Raw genomic sequence first — 21,665 nt, forward strand, 5'->3', positions numbered from 1 at the left:
TTCTAGTGATATAACTATGTGTGCTTATACCTTGTTTAGACTTTTCTCATGTTAAAGAAACCGTCCTCAGTTGCTGCCATTCTGTTATTCTAGTGATATAACTATGTGTGCTTATACCTTGTTTAGACTTTTCTCATGTTAAAGAAACCGTCCTCAGTTGCTGCCATTCTGTTATTCTAGTGATATAACTATGTGTGCTTATACCTTGTTTAGACTTTTCTCATGTTAAAGAAACCGTCGTCAGTTGCTGCCATTCTGTTATTCTAGTGATATAACTATGTGTGCTTATACCTTGTTTAGACTTTTCTCATGTTAAAGAAACCGTCGTCAGTTGCTGCCATTCTGTTATTCTAGTGATATAACTATGTGTGCTTATACCTTGTTTAGAGTTTTCTCATGTTAAAGAAACCGTCGTCAGTTGCTGCCATTCTGTTATTCTAGTGATATAACTATGTGTGCTTATACCTTGTTTAGAGTTTTCTCATGTTAAAGAAACCGTCGTCAGTTGCCATTCTGTTATTCTAGTGATATAACTATTGTGCTTATACCTTGTTTAGACTTTTCTATGTTAAAGAAACCGTCGTCAGTATTCTGTTATTCTAGTGATATAACTATGTGTGCTTATACCTTGTTTAGACTTTTCTCATGTTAAAGAAACCGTCCTCAGTCGCTGCCATTCTGTTATTCTAGTGATATAACTATGTGTGCTTATACCTTGTTTAGACTTTTCTCATGTTAAAGAAACCGTCCTCAGTTGACGACAGCAGAAACACGTTGAATATACAGACACTGACATTCTAACCAAGACAAATGTGTCTAATGTATGTTACCTTAGTCGTTACAAACTCAGTTTGTATTGGTTAGCAACACCACTAGAGCACATTGTTTACTTAATCATCGGCTATTGGATGTCAGGCATTTGGTAATTCTGACACGTTTTTCCATTAGTATAGCAAGGGATCTTTGATATGCACTTTCCCAAAGACAGGAAAGCGTATACCACGGCATTTGACCAGTTGTGGTGCAGTGGTTAGAACGAGAAAAAAACACAAAAACAATCAGTTGAATGGATCCACCGAGGTGGTTCGATCCTGCGACGCAAGCACCTCAGACGAGCACTCAACCGACTGAGTTAAATCCAGTCCCCTTTAGTCGACGCAATTCTCTGTTACTAATAGTATTAATCGGAAACATTTTACAGTGTAGTAAACTCTAAACAGACTTTGTAACATTTCTTTTAATGAAAGTTGCATTATCTGCAGACGTGAAAGTTTACGAAAAATGTCAACACAACGCCGACTGCCCGGCCAATTCGAAATGCAGGCCTAATGGTTGTCATGGTAACAGCTGTTTATGTGACAACGGGTTCGTGGCTGGCAAGGACTACGGGAGCTGTATAAAGGGTAAGACATTTTGTTTGTTCAGATTTATTCGTTGGTTGGGAGGTAACTGTTGAACTAGATACACTGGTTGGCTGGCTGGCTGGCTGGCTGGCTGGCAAGCTGACTCTTAAGTTGGTATCATCACCACCATCATCATTACCATCGTCGTCGTCATCATCGTCGTCGTCATCATCATCATCATCGTTATCATCATCATCATCATCATCATCACTATCATGGGGCGGGACATAACGTAAATAAAATGTGATGTGTGCGTCGTTAAATAAAACATTTCTTTCTTTCATCACTATCATCATCATCATGCTTGTCATCATCATCGTCAATATCATCTTCATCACAATCATCAACAGCAACAACATTATTATCATCTTCTCATCTTTTTTCTTCGCCATGTTATATATGCCATCATCATTATCGTTATCACTATCATTATCATCATTATCATTATCATCATTATCATTATCATCATTATCATTATCATCATCATCATTATCATCACAATCATTATGATCATTATCATTCTTATTATTGTTATTATTATTATTATTATTGTTATTATTATTGTTATTGTTGTTGTTGTTATTGTTATTGTTATTACCATTATATAATTTATTTCATTATACATCATTATCATCATTACTTCTAGTATCGTTATTACTTAGTAATTAATATTATTGTTGATGTTGGTATTGTTTTTGTCACTGTTTTTCTTCTATATTATGTAATATATTATTTAGCTAAAAAGGTCAACGAAGCTTGTGGTGCAGGAGACAAATGCATGTCAATTCTCTCTCACTGTGTGGCGGGAACTTGCACGTGCTACAGTCTGTTTAGATCGACGTTTACCGGAAGTTGCGCAAGACGTGATAAAAGTGTAATAAGAGAGCGCTGCTCACACCACTCGCAGTGCGCCAGCAAGGGGGCGCTGTGTATTCAGTCGGTGTGCACGTGTGGGCATGGTTACCGGAAAAAGACGGATGATGAATTCTGGGCCTTCCCACAATCCTTCGACGAATGTGTGGAAACATCATTTAACTTGAGTATGTCATAGCTATTCGATGTCATGGGTAAATGTGTGAATGTGTCGAAGCATCAATAGATTTGGGAATGTAACATTCGTTTAGTCACGATTTGGTTGCTCTCTCTCTCTCTCTCTCTCTCTCTCTCTCTCTCTCTCTCTCTCTCTCTCTCTCTCTCTCTCTCTCTCTCTCTCTCTCTCTCTCTCTCTCTCTCTCTCTCTCTCTCTTATTTGTATTTTATTTATTTATTCTATTTTACGAAATATTATTTATTATTTGTTGTCCTAATATCGACATAGTTGGCACTAATTTTTTTTTAAATCTGAATACTTATACAATGCCTTTAAGATGAAAAACAAATGCTGATTGTGAATTTTTTTATTAGAGAGTATAAAGTGTATTTTTAATGGCATAGCTCTCTTGCTCCTTATTAATTTTAAGCCTTATACCTAGTGTTGGTAATCGGCTGCACTTTCGTCGTCGATCGCGTGTTTTAATAGTTTTGTACCAACCGTGAACCGATCGACTTTCGATTTCGCTATCGGTTACAATTATATGAATATAAGGATGATTAGAATTATAAGGACTATGCATCTGTTGTCGTATTCACCAGAAAAGATCCTACAAATCTTTAATTGTACCATTAATAATTATTTAATGTCTTTTATCTTTATGTACACATCAAAACAAACCCAACCCCCAACATATTTACATGAATTCTATTATATAAACTCGAGGAATAGTCATAAGTGTACGAGCACCCATTTTTGTAGGAGGACAGACTTGTTGCCCGAATTAAACGAAAAGGCCTGAACATTACAGCCAAACAGCTATGGAGGGTTGCAGACAAATCACTGTCCACTTTTATACGAATTACAATTAATATTGTGGTTAAATGATGGAAACACATGGTAAAACGTTTTTAGATCAGCTCATTATGCCAGAATATCTCTACCGTTTTTGCCCCAATTTGAGAATTGACTCCAGCACTGGAAGGTTGGCGAATTGCTTTACACTTATAAAAATAGTTACGGTTAACATTTCTAGCGACTCTCGATTATGAACTTTTATAATCGACCATCACATCGGTATATAGGACTCAGCTTATAATTGTTCGATTGTAATCGACCATCACATCCGTATGTAGGACTCCGCTTATAATTGTTCGATTGTAATCGACCATCACATCGGTATGTAGGACTCCGCTTATAATTGTTCGATTGTAATCGACCATCACATCGGTATTTAGGACTCCGCTTATAATTGTTCGATTGTAATCGACCATCACATCGGTATATAGGACTCAGCGTATAATTGTTCGATTGTAATCGACCATCACATCGGTATATAGGACTCCGCTAATAATTGTTCGATTGTAATCGATCATCACATCGGTATATAGGACTCCGCTTGTAATTGTTCGATTGTAATCGACCATCACATCGGTATATAGGACTCCGCTTGTAATTGTTCGATTGTAATCGACCATCACATCGGTATATAGGACTCAGCTTGTAATTGTTCGATTGTAATCGACCATCACATCGGTATATAGGACTCCGCTAATAATTGTTCGATTGTAATCGACCATCACATCGGTATATAGGACTCAGCTTATAATTGTGCGATTGTAATCGACCATCACATCGGTATATAGGACTCAGCTTATAATTGTTCGATTGTAATCGACCATCACATCGGTATATAGGACTCAGCTTATAATTGTTCGATTGTAATCGACCATCACATCGGTATGTAGGACTCCGCTAATAATTGTTCGATTGTAATCGACCATCACATCGGTATATAGGACTCAGCTTATAATTGTTCGATTGTAATCGACCATCACATCGGTATGTAAGACTCAGCTTATAACTGTTCGATTGTAATCGACCATCACATCGGTATATAGGACTCAGCTTATAACTGTTCGATTGTAATCGACCATCACATCAGTATGTAGGACTCAGCTTATAACTGTTCGATTGTAATCGACCATCACATCAGTATGTAGGACTCAGCTTATAACTGTTCGATTGTAATCGACCATCACATCCGTATGTAGGACTCCGCTAATAACTGTTCGATTGTAATAGACCATCACATCGGTATATAGGACTCAGCTTATAACTGTTCGATTGTAATCGACCATCACATCGGTATATAGGACTCAGCTTATAACTGTTCGATTGTAATCGACCATCACATCGGTATATAGGACTCCGCTTATAATTGTTCGATTGTAATCGACCATCACATCGGTATGTAGGACTCCGCTTATACTCAGCTTATAATTGTTCGATTGTAATCGACCATCACATCGGTATGTAGGACTCCGCTTATAATTGTTCGATTGTAATCGACCATCACATCGGTATGTAGGACTCAGCTTATAATTGTTCGATTGTAATCGACCATCACATCGGTATGTAGGACTCCGCTTATAACTGTTCGATTGTAATCGACCATCACATCGGTATGTAGGACTCCGCTTATAACTGTTCGATTGTAATCGACCATCACATCGGTATGTAGGTCCGCTTATAACTGTTCGATTGTAATCACATCGGTATGTAGGACTCCGCTTATAACTGTTCGATGTAATCGACCATCACATCGGTATGTAGGACTCCGCTTATAACTGTTAGATTGTAATCGACCATCACATCGGTATGTAGGACTCCGCTTATAACTGTTCGATTGTAATCGACCATCACATCGGTATGTAGGACTCCGCTTATAACTGTTCGATTGTAATCGACCATCACATCGGTATGTAGGACTCCGCTTATAACTGTTCGATTGTAATCGACCATCACATCGGTATGTAGGACTCCGCTTATAACTGTTCGATTGTAATCGACCATCACATCGGTATGTAGGACTCCGCTTATAACTGTTCGATTGTAATCGACCATCACATCGGTATGTAGGACTCCGCTTATAACTGTTCGATTGTAATCGACCATCACATCGGTATGTAGGACTCCGCTTATAATGTTCGATTGTAATCGACCATCACATCGGTATGTAGGACTCCGCTTATTGTTCGATTGTAATCGACCATCACATCGGTATGTAGGACTCCGCTTATAACTGTTCGATTGTAATCGACCATCACATCGGTATGTAGGACTCATTTAACTGTTCGATTGTAATCGACCATCACATCGGTATGTAGGACTCCGCTATTGTTCGATTGTAATCGACCATCACATCGGTATGTAGGACTCCGCTTATAACTGTTCGATTGTAATCGACCATCACATCGGTATCTAGGACTCAGCTTATAACTGTTCGATTGTAATCGACCATCACATCGGTATCTAGGACTCCGCTTATAACTGTTCGATTGTAATCGACCATCACATCGGTATGTAGGACTCCGCTAATAACTGTTCGATTGTAATCGACCATCACATCGGTATGTAGGACTCCGCTAATAACTGTTCGATTGTAATGACCATCACATCGGTGGGAAAACTGTTCGATTGTAATCGACCATCACATGGTATGTAGGACTCCGCTTATATGTTCGAGTAATCGACTCACATTATGTAGGACTCCGTTATAACTGGACCATCACATCGTATGTAGGAATGTCTAATAACTGTTCGATTGTAATCGACCATCACATCGGTATCTAGGACTCGGCTTATAATTGTTCGATTGTAAACGACCATCACATCGGTATGTAGGACTCCGCTAATAATTGTTCGATTGTAATCGACCATCACATCGGTATGTAGGACTCAGCTTATAATTGTTCGATTGTAATCGACCATCACATCGGTATGTAGGACTCCGCTTATAATTGTTCGATTGTAATCGACCATCACATCGGTATGTAGGACTCAGCTTATAATTGTTCGATTGTAATCGACCATCACATCGGTATATAGGACTCGGCTTATAATTGTTCGATTGTAATTGATCACTGGGACGTCACTGTTTGTAACACAAAATAGCGTTTGTTTAAAATGTCATGGGTAAATGTGTGAATGTGTGGAAACGTCATTTAACTTGAGTATGTCATAGCTATTTGATGTCATGGGTAAATGTGTGAATGTGTGGAAACGTCATTTAACTTGAGTATGTCATAGCTATTTGATGTCATGGGTAAATGTGTGAATGTGTGGAAACGTCATTTAGCTTGAGTATGTCATAGCTATTTGATGTCATGGGTAAATGTGTGAATGTGTGGAAACGTCATTTAGCTTGAGTATGTCATAGCTATTCGATGTCATGGGTAAATGTGTGAATGTGTCGAAGCATCAATAGATTTGGGAATGTAACATTCGTTCAGTCACGATTTGGTTGTTTTCTCTCTCTCTCTCTCTCTCTCTCTCTCTCTCTCTCTCTCTCTCTCTCTCTCTCTCTCTCTCTCTCTCTCTCTCTCTCTCTCTCTCTCTCTCTCTCTCTCTCTCTCTCTCTCTCTCTCTCTCTCTCTCTCTCTCTCTCTCTCTCTTATTTGTATTTTATTTATTTATTCTATTTTACGGAATTTTATTTATTATTTGTTGTCCTAATATCGACGTAGTTGGCACTATTTTTTTTTTTTAATCTGAATACTTATACAATGCCTTTAAGATGGAAAGCAAATGCTGATTGTGAAATTTTTTATTGAAGAGTATAATGTGTATTTTTAATGGCATTGCTCTCTTGCTCCTTATCAATTTTAAGCCTTATACCTAGTGTTGGTAATCGGCTGCACTTTCGTCGTTGATCGTCGGTTTTAATAGTTATGTACCAACCGTGAACCGTGACTTTCGATTTCGCTATCGGTTAGAATTATATGAATATAAGGATGATTAGAATTATAAGGACTATGCATCTGTTGTATTCACCAGAATAGATCCTACAAATCTTTAATTGTACCATTAATAATTATTTAATGTCTTTTATCTTTATGTACACATCAAAACAAACCCAACCCCCAACATATTTACATGAATTCTATTATATAAACTCGAGGAATAGTCATAAGTGTACGAGCACCCATTTTTGTAGGAGGACAGACTTGTTGCCCGAATTAAACGAAAAGGCCCGAAGTTGGATAACAACATGTATTCATATTAACATTACAGCCAAACAGCTATGTAGGGTTGCAGACAAATCATTGTGCACTTTTACATGAATTACAATTAATATCGTGGTTAAATGATGGAAATTCATGGTAAAACGTTTTTAGATCAGCTTATTTTGTCCGAATATCTCTATCGTTTTTGCTCCAATTTGAGAATTGGCTCCAGCACTGGAGGGTTGGGGAATTGCTTTACACTTATAAAAATTGTTGTGGTTAACATTTCTGGCGACTCTCGATTATGAACTTTTATAATCGACCATCACATTGGTATATAGGACTCCGCTTATAATTGTTCGATTGTAATCGACCATCACATCGGTATGTAGGACTCAGCTTATAATTGTTCGATTGTAATCGACCATCACATCGGTATGTAGGACTCAGCTTATAATTGTTCGATTGTAATCGACCATCACATCGGTATGTAGGACTCCGCTTATAACTGTTCGATTGTAATCGACCATCACATCGGTATGTAGGACTCCGCTTATAACTGTTCGATTGTAATCGACCATCACATCGGTATGTAGGACTCCGCTTATAACTGTTCGATTGTAATCGACCATCACATCGGTATGTAGGACTCCGCTTATAACTGTTCGATTGTAATCGACCATCACATCGGTATGTAGGACTCCGCTTATAACTGTTCGATTGTAATCGACCATCACATCGGTATGTAGGACTCCGCTTATAACTGTTCGATTGTAATCGACCATCACATCGGTATGTAGGACTCCGCTAATAACTGTTCGATTGTAATCGACCATCACATCGGTATGTAGGACTCCGCTTATAACTGTTCGATTGTAATCGACCATCACATCGGTATGTAGGACTCCGCTTATAACTGTTCGATTGTAATCGACCATCACATCGGTATATAGGACTCCGCTTATAACTGTTCGATTGTAATCGACCATCACATCGGTATATAGGACTCCGCTTATAACTGTTCGATTGTAATCGACCATCACATCAGTATATAGGACTCCGCTTATAATTGTTCGATTGTAATCGATCACTGGAACGTCACTGTTTGTAACACTAAAAAGCGTTTGTTTAAAATGTCCTGAGCTGTCTTTTAAAAAATATCCCTTTCCTTGTTCAGGTACCTGCGCCACACCCACGACAACATCACCGACTACTATAACTACTACTGCGGCCACTGATATCACAACTGCTTCGTCGATCAATCCAGAGATAACAACTCAAGTTCAAGGTATATTGTGTGTTTTCTTGCTGGGGGGTTTTCTTTTCTTTTCTTGTTTTTTCTGCCCACCCCACCCCACCCCCCCCCCCCCCTTCCCCCAACAACAACAACAACTTGCTCAGTGTACAGATTTTACAATAATTGGATGAGAATTTAGCATTTAGTTTATAATGTCTTTATATAGTTAAAACAGCACTTCAGCATTAAGCTAAAATGTGTATAGTTGTGTATACATCTTCTAAAAATAATAACAATACATATTCCGAATTTATTCAGTAGGGTGTCGGTTTAGCCTCTCGTGATAAATGGAGACAACTATTTTCAATAATCTATTACATATTCATACGTTTGAATGTAATGTGCACGATAATTAGACACCACAATTATTTCTTCCAGTATCTCCGATCTTTGGTTCATGTAACTCCACTCGACAGTGTCCGTCACATTCCCGATGTTCTCATCTTGGTTGTCATGGTTACGTCTGTGTCTGTAACCTTGGTTACAAGGTATCTGCAGACAACCTCACGTGTTTTAAAGGTATGTATGTGATGAATAGTGAATGAATCAATGAATGTTTTCGTTATATTGCAGACTCTATTCTGAGAGAAAATTGTATTAAGACAACACTGGTCAAACGTCATACACATTGCGTAGAACAGAATATAAACTATCTAGCTGGCCTCATGTGTCTAGTTGAGTTTGTTTTTTGTTTTTTTGGAGGGGGGGGGGGGGTGTTTGTTTTTGTTGTTGTTTTTTTTTTGCTTCTGTAAACTACCTAGGCAGCTACCTACGCCGAGCTGACTTTATCGTTGGTTTGCATACTGTACTGTATGTCTTGATTTTTCTTATTTCACGTCCTCTGTTCTTGGAGAAAATTGTACCAACTCGACCCGGGTAAAATGATCCTCACAAGTATGCACCTAGGCAGCCCTTTACATCTAGCTGACATTTAAGTTGGTGTTTGTACTGCATGTGTTACTTTCATATTTCACAGCCTCTATTCTGGAAGAAATCTGTACCAACATAACCCGGCGTGGGTTAAGGCTAGGCAGCCATAGTTGATTCGCGTACTGTACTGTATGTCTTATTTTCATATTTCACAGCCTCTGTTCTGGGAGAAATTTGTATCAACACGACCCGGGTCAAGCCTAGACAGCCATTTATACCTAGTTGATATTATAGTTGGTTCGCGTAATGTACTGTATGTCTTATTTTCATATTTCACAGCCTCTGTTCTGGAAGAATTCTGTACCAACACGACCCGGCCCGGGTCAAGGCTAGGCAGCCATTTATGTCTACTTGATATTATAGTTGGTTCGTGTACTGTACTGTATGTCTTATTTTCATATCTCACAGCCTAAATTCTGGGAGAACTCTGTACCAACACAACCCGGGTCAAGCCTAGACAGACATTTACATGTAGTTGATATTAGAGTTAGTTCGTATACTGTATGTCGTATCTTCATATTTCACAGCCTCTGTTCTGGGAGAAAAATGCACCACCACGACCCAGTGCGCTGTGTTTGCATCATACTGTGGTGGCGGCGTCTGTCGGTGTAGTCCGCTTCTCAGACAGAGTGGGCGTGGTCAGTGCACGTTACGTCACCAGAGAGTCGTCGGAGAACAGTGTACCCGTGACAGTCAGTGTGCTGATAGACACGCCGTGTGTAGCAGGTGCGTACAACAGTTAGATATTAAAGGTACTATGTCAAAGATGAATAATGGCGGTTCCCGCCAAAAATATTTATAGATTTTTGCTTTGAAACATAAAGTTTATACCTTGAGCTATATTCCTATAACAAAATTACAAGCAAATAATTCCTTTTACTGGTGTAATTTAGTTTAAAGCGGTAATCTAGTGAGTGTGTCACACGCATTAACTAGTGACGTCACTGTTTTATGCGTACACATTCAACACACTAAGTTTACCCAGAATATTTTGCGGTCGACTGACAAAAGAAACAAAGATGGTGGTCATAGTATATTTAGCCACAAATGTTTCTGGAAACCCCTCAAGTTCCTTTTAAAATTATTATTCTAGAGTTAATTTTGGAAAGATTATGCGTGGGGTCGATTAGTTTGTAGTTATTTATTAGAAATAAATATGAAAATAACAAAATAGTGTAGTCTCAGCTGTGACATAGGACCTTTAACATAGGGTTGTAGTCTGCCGGGGATGAATTTAGCCATAGGCGTACGGGCCCCCATTTTTGCATGGGGACAGGCTGAATTTTGCCGGAATTAAGCGAAAATGCCCGAATCTGTATAACATTTATTTATATTAACATTAATACAAAACAGCTATATAGCTGTCGTAGTCAACTTTGGGAGTGGGGGGGGGGGGGGGGGGGGGGTGTACTGACAGAGCGGGTACAAACTCTATATCAGATTTTGGTTACAATGGCAAACATTAATATGTAAAAAACAAAACAAAAACCAGGCTCACACGTGCCATATACAAGCCGCCGCCCCCCCCCCCCCCCCCCCCCCCCCCGATCAAAAGTGAAGGGACGCATCCCCTTCGTCTCCCACCGATCGACACAAATGATTATGAGTAACATGATGGCAATACAAAGTGAAAAGTGTTCAGGCCGGTTCATTGTAACAAATCGGACTATAGACTGTTAGGTACATGGTTCGCAGCCCGGTACCGGCTCCAACCCATAGCTAATTCTTAATGGCTCAATGGGTAGGTGTAAGGCCACGACACCCTCTTCTCTCTAACCAACCACTAACCAACTAACAAATAACCTACTGTCCTGGACAGACAGCGCAGATAGCTGAGGTGCGTGACCAGAACAGCATGCTTGAACCTTAATTGGATATAACCACGAAAATAAGTTGAAATGAAATGAATATATTGGAATATCTCCATTGTATTTTTTTCTTCTGGAATTCGAGGATACTGGAAAGGGGTGAGGGTGCGGGGGGGGGGGGGCGCTTATGATTGTAGCAGTGCGGCAGGTTTAAGGTTCCCAGTTAAACCAGCCTTGCATTTGAAAACCACACTTCCAAAGACTGCACCTTGTGTGTATTTAAAACCACTAGTCCAATTAGCACATATTCCACCCCTTTATGTCCTGCGTTTCTCATCAAATCCATCATCTTTAGCCAACACCTGGCCTGGTGCTTTTAAAACTTTTAGAGTCTAGACTCGAGACTCTAATAGTGTCTGAGGCATGAACGTCATCATAACGCCATACAAATTGTATGCGTGTGACGTCATTAGAGATTGGGCCAGGACTGGTGCTTATAAAACTTTTAGAGTCTAGACTCGAGACTCTAATAGTGTCTGAGGCATTAACGTCATGGTAACGCCATACAAATTGTATGCGTGTGACGTCATTTGAGATTGAGTCTGGACTGACAAATGCGTGCCAGCTCATTCAGTATAGGTCTGCCTTGTGCAGCAATACAATATAGGGGGGGGGGGGGGGGGGGGGTATGTAGCCCAGAGGTAAAGCACTCGCCCGGTGCGCGGTCGGTGTGGGATCGATCCATGTTGATGGGCCCATTGGGCTATTTCTCTTTCCATCCAATGCACCACAATTAGTATATCAAAGGCCGTGGTATGTGCTATCCTGTCTATGGGATGGTGCATATAACAGATCACTTGGTACTAATGAAAAAATGTACTGGTTTTCCTCTCTAAGACTATGTCAAAATTACCAAATGTTTGACACCCAATACCCGATGATTAATAAATCTAGTGGTCAGAGAGAGAGAGAGAGAGAGAGAGAGAGAGAGAGAGAGAGAGAGAGAGAGAGAGAGAGAGAGAGAGAGAGAGAGAGAGAGAGAGACAGACAGACAGACAGACAGGCAGACAGAGAAACAAACACATACTCAGAGGGTGGGTTGAAAAATCAACTGTATCTGTCTGCGTAAACTTGTATTTTTCTGTTCTGTGTTTCCGTTCTTCTGTCTGTCAGTCCAGTTCTTTCATGCGTTTTGACTTTCTTTTTTGTGTTACACAGAGGCGAATGTTCGTGTAAAATCGGGTTCCGGCTGAAGACAGAAGACGAGTTTTGGGTGAACCCGGCGTCACGTGTGCAGTGTGTCCCGCAACAGTCTTCACTGGGTACGAACGCGACTGGACTGTGCTGCAGGTTCCAGTGTAGTAAATCAGTTTTCAATTACCGATAATGTTAACGTTACATTTCGTGGCCTGAGAATTACAAGGTTCTATCTGCAATTTTTCCAATAATGAGTTACCCATCTACATATATTATCTACATAGTGAACAGTCCTAGAATATGATATTTTAAGACACAGTTGTTATATTAAAACTATTGCAAAGACCTCTCTATGAATCAGATATGGCAGCTCCAAACTTCAAGTGGCGATTTCTCAATTTTAATCGACTTTTTTAACATTGTATATATGTATTGCAATACATCTGCCCAAACTGGACGTATCGTATCGTGGACCTCGTTTCGCCAGACGATACTGTATTGCTAATCCAATCCAGACACATTTACATGCCCAAATTATAAAAATTACAGTCTCATTCTAAACTAAAATCGTTATTATTATTATTATTGTTATTATTATTGTTATTTTTATTATTAGTATTACTATTACTGTTATTGTTATTGTTATTATTATTACTATTATTATTAGTATTATGTTGTTGTTGATTATGTTCTTGTTGTTGTTATTATTATTATTGTTGTTGTTGTTGTTGTTGTTGTTATTATTATTCAGGACAATGTGATACGTCGACAGGATCGTCTACAAAAGTGAATCCAGTTACAACGACGACGTTTGCTCCCCGACTTAGTAAGTGTCGTTGTCTAATTTGCCAATATTAATACCCTAGTTTTCTCCTATATTATTTGGGTGAGATGGAACATGTTCACCTATCGCAAACACTTGGTATCATCACTATTTTGACAACTTTAATATCCTAGTTTTCTCCTATATTATTTGGGTGAGATGGAACATGTTCACCTATTGCAAACACTTGGTGTCATCACTATGTTGACAACATTAATATCCTGGGTTTTCTCCTATATTATTTGGTTGGGATGGAACATGTTCACCTATCACAAACACTTGGTATCATCACTGTGTTGACAATATTAATACCCTGGTTTTTCTCCTATATTATTTGGGCGAGGCAGAACACGTTCATCTATCGCAAACACTTGATACTATCACTGTTGGGTATTTTGTTGTTGTTGGTGGTTTTTGTGGGGGTTTTCTTCCTTTTTTCGAGTTGTTTTTCTGTTGTTTGTTATTTTTTTCGAACGGATGTCGTCTCATTTCCCCTACATTATCTCTGTGACCCTGTATATATTCCTTTACATTTTATACTTTAATAAGCCGTGAAGATACGAGACAAATGTCAGAGAGATAACCAGTGTCCGCCACACTCGGCCTGTCAATCAACCGGATGTCGTGTCTTCACGTGCGGATGTCTCCCAGGATTCATTGCGTCCGATGATCGAAATGCCTGCACTAGAGGTCAGCATATTGCGGTCATTATATAATCAGTACGACAGACAAGCTCGTTTAATAATATTTATTTATGTTATGTTGTGTTAAATTACGTTACGCTATGTTATGTTACGCTATGTTATGTTATGTTATGTTATGCTATATAATATATATATATATATATATATATATATATATATATATATATATATATGGTGTATATGTCTGTGTATCAACGGATGTTATAAGTAAAATTGTAAATACATCTCATATTTCTCTCTATAACAGGTAATTTATTGTCATTTTTTGTACCGGTTGTTTTAATATCGTAACAGGTCATGATAATACTGACACATTTTTATGGTTTTTATTCCAGGGATTTTCATAAATAATATATAAGACTGGAAAATCACCTGGGTATAATTTTGATCAGTACTTTAGTAAAAACAACTGTCCGATATTGTGCCTTTAATGATGTAGTGTAATCATACTGTTTTACACTCAACAGCAGATGTCTATTTCTGTGCTTGGTGGTCGTTAAACAGTCATTCATTCATTCATTCATTCATGCTACAGTAATAAATACTATTATTTCAGTTGCTATGGTCGGCGAGTCCTGTGACCTGGCCACCACGTGTTTGTCCCGAATGGCGTACTGTGACGGGATGTGTAAATGTCACCCTCTGTTCAGAGCCACGCCCCAAGGCTTGTGTCGATACTCGTGGCGCAGGGCTGTAGAGGAGGAATGTACCAAACACTCACAATGTGCTGAGCCTAATGCAGTGTGCGTCAGGTAAGAAGTGGCGTAGGCTGTAGAGGAGGAATGTACCAAACACTCACAATGTGCTGAGCCTAATGCAGTGTGCGTCAGGTAACAAGTGGCGTAGGGAGAGGGGGGCCACGGGGGCCATGCCCACCTTCCCCCAATAAAACTTTTCGTAAAAACTGTATTAAATTTTATAAAATTATACATACGTACGTACATACATACATACATTCATGCATCAATGCATACATCACTATGTCTATATAAACATACATACATACATACATACATACATGGATGTCTGGATAGTTCAGAACGCATCGTGGTTAGTCTGCAATTTGCGGGCGATTCGGTACCACATGTTCGAGTCCCAGCAACAGCATGAGACATTTTGTGAGGCCAGAACGGATTTAATTATCCCCCTGCGCCAGTACGTTAATATCTATGTATGTATTCATATATAGATACATAGATACATACATACATACATACATACATACATACATACTTTCTTTAGGCGTATTGTTTATTGTTATGTCATTTGACTTTATTGTTTGTTTATTTTTTAAGCCACTACAACAGCTGAAAAAAGAACAACAACAACGAACCAACCAAGACACAAACAAAAACCAGTTAAACAAAATTGTTCTTTTTTTTATCTGTTGTAGTGGCGCACTGCGCTATACTCGCTCACAAACAGAGTATCATGAAAGAAAACAAAGAAAGAAATGTTTTATTTAACGACGCACTCAACACATTTTATTTATTATTATATGGCGTCAGACATATGGTTAAGGACCACACAGATTTTGAGAGGAAACCCGCTGTCGCCACTACATGGGCTACTCTTTCCAATTAGCAGCAAGGGATCTTTTATTTGCGCTTCCCACAGACAGGATAGCACAAACCATGGCCTTTGTTGAACCAGTTATGGATGACTGGTCGGTGCAAGTGGTTTACACCTACCCATTGAGCCTTGCGGAGCACTCACTCAGGGTTTGGAGTCGGTATCTGGATTAAAATCCCATGCCTCGACTGGGATCCGAACCCAGTACCTACCAGCCTGTAGACCGATGGCCTAACCACTACGCAACCGAGGCCGGTCAGAAAAGAAAGAAATGTTTTATTTAACGACGCACTCAGCACGTTTTATTTACACTTATATGGAAGGAAGGAAAGAAGAAGGAAATGGTTTATTTAACAACACACTCAGCACATTTAATTTACGGTTATATGGCGTCAGACATGTCGTTAAGGACCATACAGACATTGAGAGAGGAAACCCGCTGTCGCCACTTCATTACTGATCGTACTGGACATGTCTTTGTTTTTAGAGGTGCCTGTAGAGTTATACTGATCGTACTGGACATGTCTTTGTTTTAGAGGTGCCTGTAGAGTCATACTGATCGTACTGGACATGTCTTTGTTTTTAGAGTTGCCTGTAGAGTTATACTGATCGTACTGGACATGTCTTTGTTATAGAGGTGCCTGTAGAGTCATACTGATCGTACTGGACATGTCTTTGTTTTGATCGTAGAGTCTTTGTTTTAGAGGTGCCTGTAGAGTTATACTGATCGTACTGGACATGTCTTTGTTTTAGAGGTGCCTGTAGAGTTATACTGATCGTACTGGACATGTCTTTGTTTTTAGAGGTGCCTGTAGAGTTATACTGATCGTACTGGACATGTCTTTGTTTTAGAGGTGCCTGTAGAGTTATACTGATCGTACTGGACATGTCTTTGTTTTTAGAGGTGTAGAGTTATACTGTACTGAGTCTTTGTTTTAGAGGTGCTGATCGTACTGGACATGTCTTTGTTTTAGAGGTGCCTGTAGAGTCATACTGATCGTACTGGACATGTCTTTGTTTTTAGAGGTGCCTGTAGAGTCGTACTGATCGTACTGGACATGTCTTTGTTTGAGGTCTTTGTTGGACATGTAGAGGGACGTGTCTTTGTTTTTAGAGGTGCCCGTGGAGTCGTACTGATCGTACTGGACGTGTCTTTGTTTTTAGAGGTGCCCGTGGAGTCGTACTGATCGTACTGGACGTGGAGTCATACTGATCGTACTGGACGTGTCTTTGTTTTTAGAGGTGCCCGTGGAGTCGTACTGATCGTACTGGACGTGTCTTTGTTTTTAGAGGTGCCCGTGGAGTCGTACTGATCGTACTGGACATGTCTTTGTTTTAGAGGTGCCTGTAGAGATATACTGATCGTACTGGACATGTCTTTGTTTTTAGAGGTGCCTGTAGAGTTATACTGATCGTACTGGACATGTCTTTGTTTTAGAGGTGCCTGTAGAGTCATACTGATCGTACTGGACATGTCTTTGTTTTAGAGGTGCCTGTAGAGTATACTGATCGTACTGGACATGTCTTTGTTTTTAGAGGTGCCTGTAGAGTTATACTGATCGTACTGGACATGTCTTTGTTTTTAGAGGTGCCTGTAGAGTCGTACTGATCGTACTGGACATGTCTTTGTTTTTAGAGGTGCCTGTAGAGTTGCCTGATCGTACTGGACATGTCTTTGTTTTTAGAGGTGCTGTATCTGATCGTACTGGACATGTCTTTGTTTTTAGAGGTGCCTGTAGAGTCATACTGATCGTACTGGACATGTCTTTGTTTTTAGAGGTGCCTGTAGAGTCATACTGATCGTACTGGACATGTCTTTGTTTTTAGAGGTGCCTGTAGAGTCATACTGATCGTACTGGACATGTCTTTGTTTTTAGAGGTGCCTGTAGAGTTATACTGATCGTACTGGACATGTCTTTGTTTTTAGAGGTGCCTGTGGAGTCGTACTGATCGTACTGGACATGTCTTTGTTTTTAGAGGTGCCCGTGGAGTCGTACTGATCGTACTGGACGTGTCTTTGTTTTTAGAGGTGCCCGTGGAGTCGTACTGATCGTACTGGACGTGTCTTTGTTTTTAGAGGTGCCCGTGGAGTCGTACTGATCGTACTGGACGTGTCTTTGTTTTTAGAGGTGCCCGTGGAGTCGTACTGATCGTACTGGACATGTCTTTGTTTTAGAGGTGCCTGTAGAGATATACTGATCGTACTGGACGTGTCTTTGTTTTAGAGGTGCCTGTAGAGTAGAGTACTTTGCCTGTACTGATCGTACTGGACATGTCTTTGTTTTAGAGGTGCCTGTAGAGGTATACTGATCGTACTGGACATGTCTTTGTTTTAGAGGTGCCTGTAGAGTCATACTGATCGTACTGGACATGTCTTTGTTTTTAGAGGTGCCTGTAGAGTTATACTGATCGTACTGGACATGTCTTTGTTTTTAGAGGTGCCTGTACGTCTTTACAGTGTGTGCCGTCAGGCTTCACAGTAGGTGAGTTCAAACTTGACACTAGGTGAGTTCAAACTTTACACTAAGTGAGTTCTAACTTTACACTAGGTGAGTTCAAACTTGACACTTGGTGAGTTTAAATTTTACACTAGTTGAATTCAAACATTACACTAGGTGAGTTCAAACTTCACACTATATGAGTTTAAACTGTACAAACTTTACACTGGGTGAGTTCAAATCACACTCAACTTCGCTTACATGGAATGTACTCAGACTTCACACAAGGTGAGTTCAAACTTGATACTAGCTTCATTCAAATATTTTAATAGCAATGCATCTTGCCGTGACAGTGTTCAGTCAGACACTATACTAGGCGAGTTCAAATTTTACACTAGGTGAGTTCAAATTGCACTCAACCTCGCCTTTGCAGTCAAACTTCACACCAGGTTTCTTGGGGAAGGTATTGTTTACGCAGAATGGCAACAAATTACAATAAGTATGAAAATATATTTAATATCAATTAATTTGTAATTATTTGTCACAAAATAAATATTTTTAAAATAGCGAAATATGGCCACTTGCACTACACATTTAAAAGTATTTTTTATATATTTTTTTTCTTCAGAATTATGCAAACCACCTAAAGCTGATCCACAACTAAGGGGCGATAACCCAGCTTATTAGTTATATCTTCAGGAAAACGTAATTTTCACATGGTCGGACATGATTTCATTGGCGATTGTTTTGTGACGTTATTCATACTGTAATTGGACTGGCGAAGACCCAGTATCTGCATGTGTTTGTCAATGTCTTAGTTTGGAAATAAAACGTTCATTTTTAAAACTAGCTTTTTGTGCATTCTTTTAGCTATTATATGATGATGTGTATCACACACCTACTGCTGTTTAAAGCGACAGATCCTAGTTTTTAAACACTAACACATATTTTTCTCTAATGGATAACTGAAATAATTTCTTAGATTTTACTGCTTAGATCATCTATTTTGATACATCCGAAATGTTTCTGGTCATCCTGGTATTTTTAGTATCACAAACCGTATTTTCATATTTTAAAAAACGTACGTGTGTGTCTGAGACGTAACGGTTACGAAGTCGAGTTCTAGTCTATTTTAAAGGTATTTCACCGTTTTAACGTCACTGACTCGTGTTTCACTGTGTTGTAACTTTATCCAAATGTCTTACAGGTTTGTAGATTAACTAAACATAGTTTCCATTTTCACGGGCTCAAACAACAGTCTGCGCCTTTAACGTCACCGACTCGTGTTTCACTGTGTTGTAACTTTATCCAAATGTCTTACAGGTTTGTAGATTAACTAAACATAGTTTCCATTTTCACGGGCTCAAACAACAGTCTGCGCATTTAACGTCACCGACTCGTGTTTCACTGTGTTGTAACTTTATCCAAATGTCTTACAGGTTTGTAGATTAACTAAACATAGTTTCCATTTTCACGGGCTCAAACAACAGTCTGCGCATTTAACGTCACCGACTCGTGTTTCACTGTGTTGTAACTTTATCCAAATGTCTTACATATATCAGTTGTATGACGCTTATAGTATCGCTTGATAGGTGGCAAGTAAAACAACTCGGAATAGTATGGTTCACAAAAACGTTTATTTCTGTTCTCAATATAATTTTGCTACATAAGGTTATCTCCCGATTGCTTTAACTTCTGGTTGAAGAGTTCAAATCCGAGCTTCCTTTGCGATATGTTCTGTATCTATGGGGAAAAAAGACCGATGATGAGTACACACTATGTGTGCCAGAAGGCAGTAAGCAGATATGCAGACAAATTTACACATATGAATACAAAAATCAAAACAGTCTGGCAAATAATAGTAGACTGGATGAGTAGATACGTGGCAACAGAGCAACTTTCGGTGACATTTCAAGCAAGAAGAAACCACGCGAGAGACAGAGAGAGAGACAGACAGACAGACAGACAGAGACAGAGAGAGACAGAGAAAGCAAGACACACATCCATACCAACATACATATATAATGATACGAACAGGCAGACAGACAGACGGACACAGACAGAGACACAGACGCCAAACATACGTAAAGACACACAGAAAATGAGAAATACAGAAAGCGAGAGAAAATGAGAGACGGAGGGAAGAAGACAGAGAGAGAGGGTGTAACATCTTCCACAGATAGACATACAAAAATAACACTTACACTTGACAAATATTGTGACGGTACATGCTCTTAATTTTGTTTTCGCCTGTGGCGATATTAATTGTTTTAGAGGGCCGTGTGCAGTTCCAATATGCACTTAAGCCCAGGTGGGCACTTTGTTACGTAATACCTCCGCGCGACCGTGGTCGAGCTGTGCCTAATACACACCCAGCCCAGGTGCGAAGGCCATGTGGCCAGTAGTTACGTAATACCTCCGCTAGTTCGGTACGATCGGGGTATTGCCGGCGGACTACGCGTCAGCAAGTCTGGCCATCTACGGAAAATTGTCGTCTTGGTCGCTGTGGAAATATCACTTGTAGGTATTCGGTGCCGCGATGTACCCCCAGGCGATACTGGGCTTTTATAATAAATAGCTAGGGTTTAGAGATATCGGGGAGAAACATATTGGAAGGCTTCCAGGGAACGCGTCCGTTTGGACTTGGTAAATATTATTTCTGCTCTGTTGTATAACCTTGATGTGATTGATGTGACTTTAAATATTTTAATACTGTATTATACCAATATTATTTAGACGGTGCTGCCGGTAATCTGACGCAGTAAAACTGTAGGCTCACTGTGTAATATATATAAAGCTTAACCAGTCATCCTAGAGGACCTAGGTAAACTGTAGGTTATTGTCTTTATTGTGATAGGTACCAGTATTAATTCTGTATTACAAGGTTATTGAATGAGTAGTTAAGGGTTAATTAAAAATTAACCAGTTAGGAATAGAGTTGTAATTCCTTCATTACTTAAGTTCCCCTGAAAGCGTTTCTCAATTATCACACGTGTGGGTGTTGTGTCACGGTGAAGTGATTAGAATATTGTGTAAACTAGACACCTAGAGATTAACTGATTAAGTGATCAGTTCTGGGTTGTTATTATTTGTTGTTGTTAATTTCCTACTGCGGCAGTACATTTGTCAGCGTAGGTTAATACAGATTCCAAAGTGTATTGTGTTTTTGTTGTGTTTTCTAGTGAACTAACGTGCTATATTCTATATACTTGATATAAGATCTTATCTCTGAACATACCTAGACGAGCCACGCGGGTATAACTGCCCGTTACAGAGAGATCTAATAGATATACAGTTGGGAGAGATATTTGGATAATCGTGTTTCATTCAGTTATGGGTATTATAGGATCCCCGTGACAAATATATATATTCTGACAACAGCACAACATGACACGACACAGACGTAAGACAATCACTACAAGAATGAATTAACACGTGTTCTCGGGAGACTTTG

At 39.4% G+C, this 21,665-nt stretch overlaps 2 protein-coding genes across 2 annotated transcripts in view; one reads left to right on the plus strand and one right to left on the minus strand.

Moving 5' to 3' along the window:
* The first annotated feature begins 9,620 nt into the window (after positions 1-9,620).
* Positions 9,621-16,960, plus strand: LOC121373005 (latent-transforming growth factor beta-binding protein 1-like). Its single transcript, XM_041499446.1, has 7 exons — positions 9,621-9,633; positions 10,197-10,395; positions 12,696-12,799; positions 13,426-13,500; positions 14,047-14,187; positions 14,758-14,953; positions 16,798-16,960. Exons 1-7 carry the CDS (start codon positions 9,621-9,623, stop codon positions 16,958-16,960), a joined length of 891 nt encoding a protein of 296 aa, XP_041355380.1.
* Positions 16,961-19,845: 2,885 nt separating this feature from the next.
* The window catches only part of LOC121373006 (fibrillin-1-like), a 35,902-nt gene continuing 34,082 nt past the window's right edge, over positions 19,846-21,665 (minus strand). Inside the window, exon 9 of the mRNA XM_041499448.1 lies at positions 19,846-19,954. Coding sequence (XP_041355382.1) covers positions 19,900-19,954 — 55 coding nt within the window. The 3' untranslated portion in view covers positions 19,846-19,899. The remainder of the gene's footprint in view (positions 19,955-21,665) is intronic.

Source organism: Gigantopelta aegis, chromosome 5 (assembly GCF_016097555.1).
Source record: "Gigantopelta aegis isolate Gae_Host chromosome 5, Gae_host_genome, whole genome shotgun sequence".
Taxonomy (NCBI): domain Eukaryota; kingdom Metazoa; phylum Mollusca; class Gastropoda; order Neomphalida; family Peltospiridae; genus Gigantopelta; species Gigantopelta aegis.

Bases quoted from the DNA above. Each gene is read 5' to 3' on its own strand.
- LOC121373005 (XM_041499446.1), top strand. The intron at 12,800-13,425 runs GTACGAACGCGA...ATTATTATTCAG, and splicing joins CCCGCAACAGTCTTCACTGG to GACAATGTGATACGTCGACA. The intron at 14,954-16,797 runs GTAAGAAGTGGC...CTTTGTTTTTAG, and splicing joins CCTAATGCAGTGTGCGTCAG to AGGTGCCTGTAGAGTCGTAC.